Source organism: Microtus ochrogaster, chromosome 17 (genome assembly GCF_000317375.1).
Source record: "Microtus ochrogaster isolate Prairie Vole_2 chromosome 17, MicOch1.0, whole genome shotgun sequence".
In the NCBI taxonomy this organism is placed as follows: Eukaryota; Metazoa; Chordata; class Mammalia; order Rodentia; family Cricetidae; genus Microtus; species Microtus ochrogaster.
The window spans coordinates 16,620,142-16,623,501 of NC_022019.1; the positions used below are offsets into that span (position 1 = coordinate 16,620,142).

At 37.9% G+C, this 3,360-nt stretch overlaps 1 protein-coding gene across 1 annotated transcript in view; it reads right to left on the reverse strand.

Moving 5' to 3' along the window:
• The window catches only part of Xpo7 (exportin 7), an 87,015-nt gene that overhangs the window by 34,032 nt on the left and 49,623 nt on the right, over positions 1–3,360 (reverse strand). Inside the window, exons 7-8 of the mRNA XM_013349291.2 lie at positions 1,877–1,981; positions 123–288 (exon numbers count right to left, since the gene is read on the reverse strand). Of these exons, the coding sequence (XP_013204745.2) occupies positions 123–288; positions 1,877–1,981 (271 nt within the window). The remainder of the gene's footprint in view (positions 1–122; positions 289–1,876; positions 1,982–3,360) is intronic.

The following is a 3,360-nucleotide window of genomic DNA, read 5'->3' on the forward strand; positions in this document are numbered from 1 at the left end:
AAAAAAAAAAAAACAAAACACTAAGTTTTGTTCAAAGGAAATCAAGAATTACAGGGCCTCTCTGGATTATCCTACAGACACAGGGCAGGCAGACTTAGACTTAGGTTGGAGTTCTCTGTTACCTGATCTCCAGCTGGTGGGGATCTGAACTGTACACAGGTCATCTGAGGACTCATCAGTAGATGTGCCGATGAAATCAAAGTTCAGACAGTTATGAGTGAGTTTGAGCAGCTGCATCAGCAAGCCATGCTGACTTTCATCATTCAAGTTCAGGTTCTTTCCTGATGCCTGAAAAAATTTTCACACAATGAATGAACTCCAAACACTTCTCTTTCCCCTGATTCAGAAGCAGGCTGCTAAGCTGGAAAAGGAGGGCCCTTCTTCAGCACAGTAAATGTTTTTCACTCCAGAAAGATGTTGCACTTTTATTAACAATGTTATCATGAAAAAAAATCTACTCTTTTAGTATTAACACATATGTAAAAATATGAAATTGATATTTAGAGAAATCCCCTGGTTAATACTTCTTTTTCATAGGTAGTCACAATGGCCACTGAGAAAATCCTAAAGCAATATAAGATGTGGTGTTTGGGTCTGCAATCTTAGTATTTCTAGGCGTGGTTTATTTAAGCTGTGGATAGAGTTCACAGTAAGATTTACAATTCCCTTCTCTTTGTAAAACTATCATTACCAAACACTTTCCTAATGAAAATTAAAACAAAAAATTTCTCCTGTATATTACATATCTGTAGACTTACAGCTAGATACCAGTCCTTAAGTATCTGTGGTAACAGTTTCCAAGGATCTACTAGCTGGCCCTCAGTGACGAGCTGGCTAATTATTTTTGATAGCATGAAGAAGAATTTGATCCTTAGTTTTCTCAAAAGCTATTTCTCTCAGATGTCAGAGCTTTGTCCAGCAAGGTGCTGGACAATGGAACGTTTATAAATCTGGAGTATAGTCAAGTGAGTAAATGATGGGTGTTGTTAATGGGGGCAACAGAAAGAATATAAATTTGTTTCTAGAGCTAAAATTGGGAAATATCAGAAAATGAGAATACAAACACATAAAAGTGAACCTAAAAACCCAAAGGCTATCTTCAAGTACTTCCCATGTTGAAAAAGTCACCTGACCACTGTTACACATGAGTAGGACTCTCCCTGCTCCCTTCCTTAATCTTTGATTCTGTAGCCTAGGCATATTGCATCGTGACAGGCTTACCATTTTCTGTGACAATGGGGACTGTACTCAGGCTCTCAAGCATGGTAAGTAGTCTACCTAACTTTTTTGATTAAATTTAATGCTATAAATGGATGAAATTAAAATCAGTTCTCTATTTAAAGCAGATAATTCCCTTATATGATACTGTCTACCCCTTTAGGTTATTAAATCTAAGTGGATGCTGAAAAATTCAAAACCTACTCTTCTTTACAGATGTTGCTTGTTTATTTGCTTCTTTTAACTCAGCAGGGGACAGAGAGTCACCTAGTTTTGTATGGTAACAATGTAGTCTGAACCTGCTTACAGAACACTTAAGAATCTTAAACACCATAAAGCTAACAGGCTTCCATTCTGTATAGAAACATTTTATGTGGCCATAGAGTAACACATTTCCAACTTTATAGTAAACTAGATTCCTTGAAGACAGGAACAAGGAATAAATGTTCACTTAGCTTTTCAAACCTAGATGAATAGCGTTTAAATAGGGGAAACCATGCAATTCTTCCTCTTAGTCAGTGATCAACCTGGCTAATTGTTTTTCCTCCAGATGTGTGTAATGTGAGAGATGATGGTCTCAGTCAGATGATCTCTAACAAATCCCACCCACTCTTACTCTTGAGAAGGGAACAGGAATTAGGACTGAATATAACCATACCTGTTTTAGTAAATTGCAGGAAAGTGTGAAGATATCAAACAGTGACGAGTCTCGAAAAGAAGAGGCTATTTTTCTGTGTTTGGTTAAAGGATGGGTGGTGTCTGCCTGTGTAGAAAAGAATAAGCCAATGCAAGTTTTAAAATTAATTCCTAGATAGAGGGTGGTTCATGTAGACTTCAAATAAACCAGAAGGATTTCCAATAATGCAAATATAAAAACAAAATTCATTTTATAGCTTAATTTATTGTTAAATCAGATCTAGGAAGATATGAAGAATGGGGTGTGTGGGAGTGTTGCTCGTGGCCACCATGATCATTTCTCTCTAGGGTATAGAGAAAAAACAAAACTACACAAACTGTCAGTATTTATAGCCAGCACTTACTGTCACATTGTATTGTGGCTTAGCTACAAAACCAGACAGAGCAGCAAGATTGGGCTTTGGTAAGTTAAATCATCAAGGCTGAAACAACTGCCCAATTACAAAAGTCACAAATGGCCATGAACTTGAAAATAAATGGATGACCTGTGGCCTCACTTCATTCTCTAACCTATTTCAACATAGAAATGATTAAAAAAAATTATTTATTTATTTTAATGTATGAGTGCTCTATCTGCAAGAATGCCTTTATTCCAGAAGAGGGCACCAGATCCCTCTGAGATGGCTGTGAGCCACCATATGGCTACTGGGAATCTAATTCTGCTGGGAATTTAACTCGGGACCTCTGGAAGAGCAGCCACTGCTCCTTACCTCTGAGTCATCTTTCAGCTCTGGAAATGAGATCTTAAATGGTTCTAAGGGTCTCTCATTCCACTGTTTTTTTCAGCTGCTATAGAATAGTATATCTTGCATTTTTAACACGTAGTAGACACTCAACAAGTAGAATAAAAGAATTAAGGTTGTCTATAGTATTTGTAGTCTAGATACTTATTGAAACTTAAATTTCTTTGATTTACTGGTCAACACATCCAAGAGGGGTTCATTTGTTTCAGTCACACTGAAGAGTCATATAGCAAACCTTCAAATGCTACCTCTAGGTTCAAACAGGAATGGTAAAGAAAAGTATACTTTCTGATTTGAATGTGCCAACCAATAAATAATGGAAAATTACTTAAAGTTCAAAATATTCCAATTCTACTGTCCATACCACTGTGCTGTGTATGTCTTACATGATGAAGCTATGCTTTTTGTTTGTTTTTGAGACAAGGTCTCACTATGTAACCCTGGATGCCTTAGAACTTGTTCTGTAGGCGTAGACATGGCTGGCCTTGACCTAGCAGAGATCCACCAAGTCTTCGCCTCCCTAGTCCTTGGACTACAGGCGTGTGCCACCATGCTACGTCATTGCTAAATTTTATACATACATAGTACTATACTGTTGTAGTGATCATAAAAAACACGTTACCAGCCGGGTGGTGGTGGCGCACGCCTTTAATCCCAGCACTCGGGAGGCAGAGGCAGGCGGATCTCTGTGAGTTCGAGACCA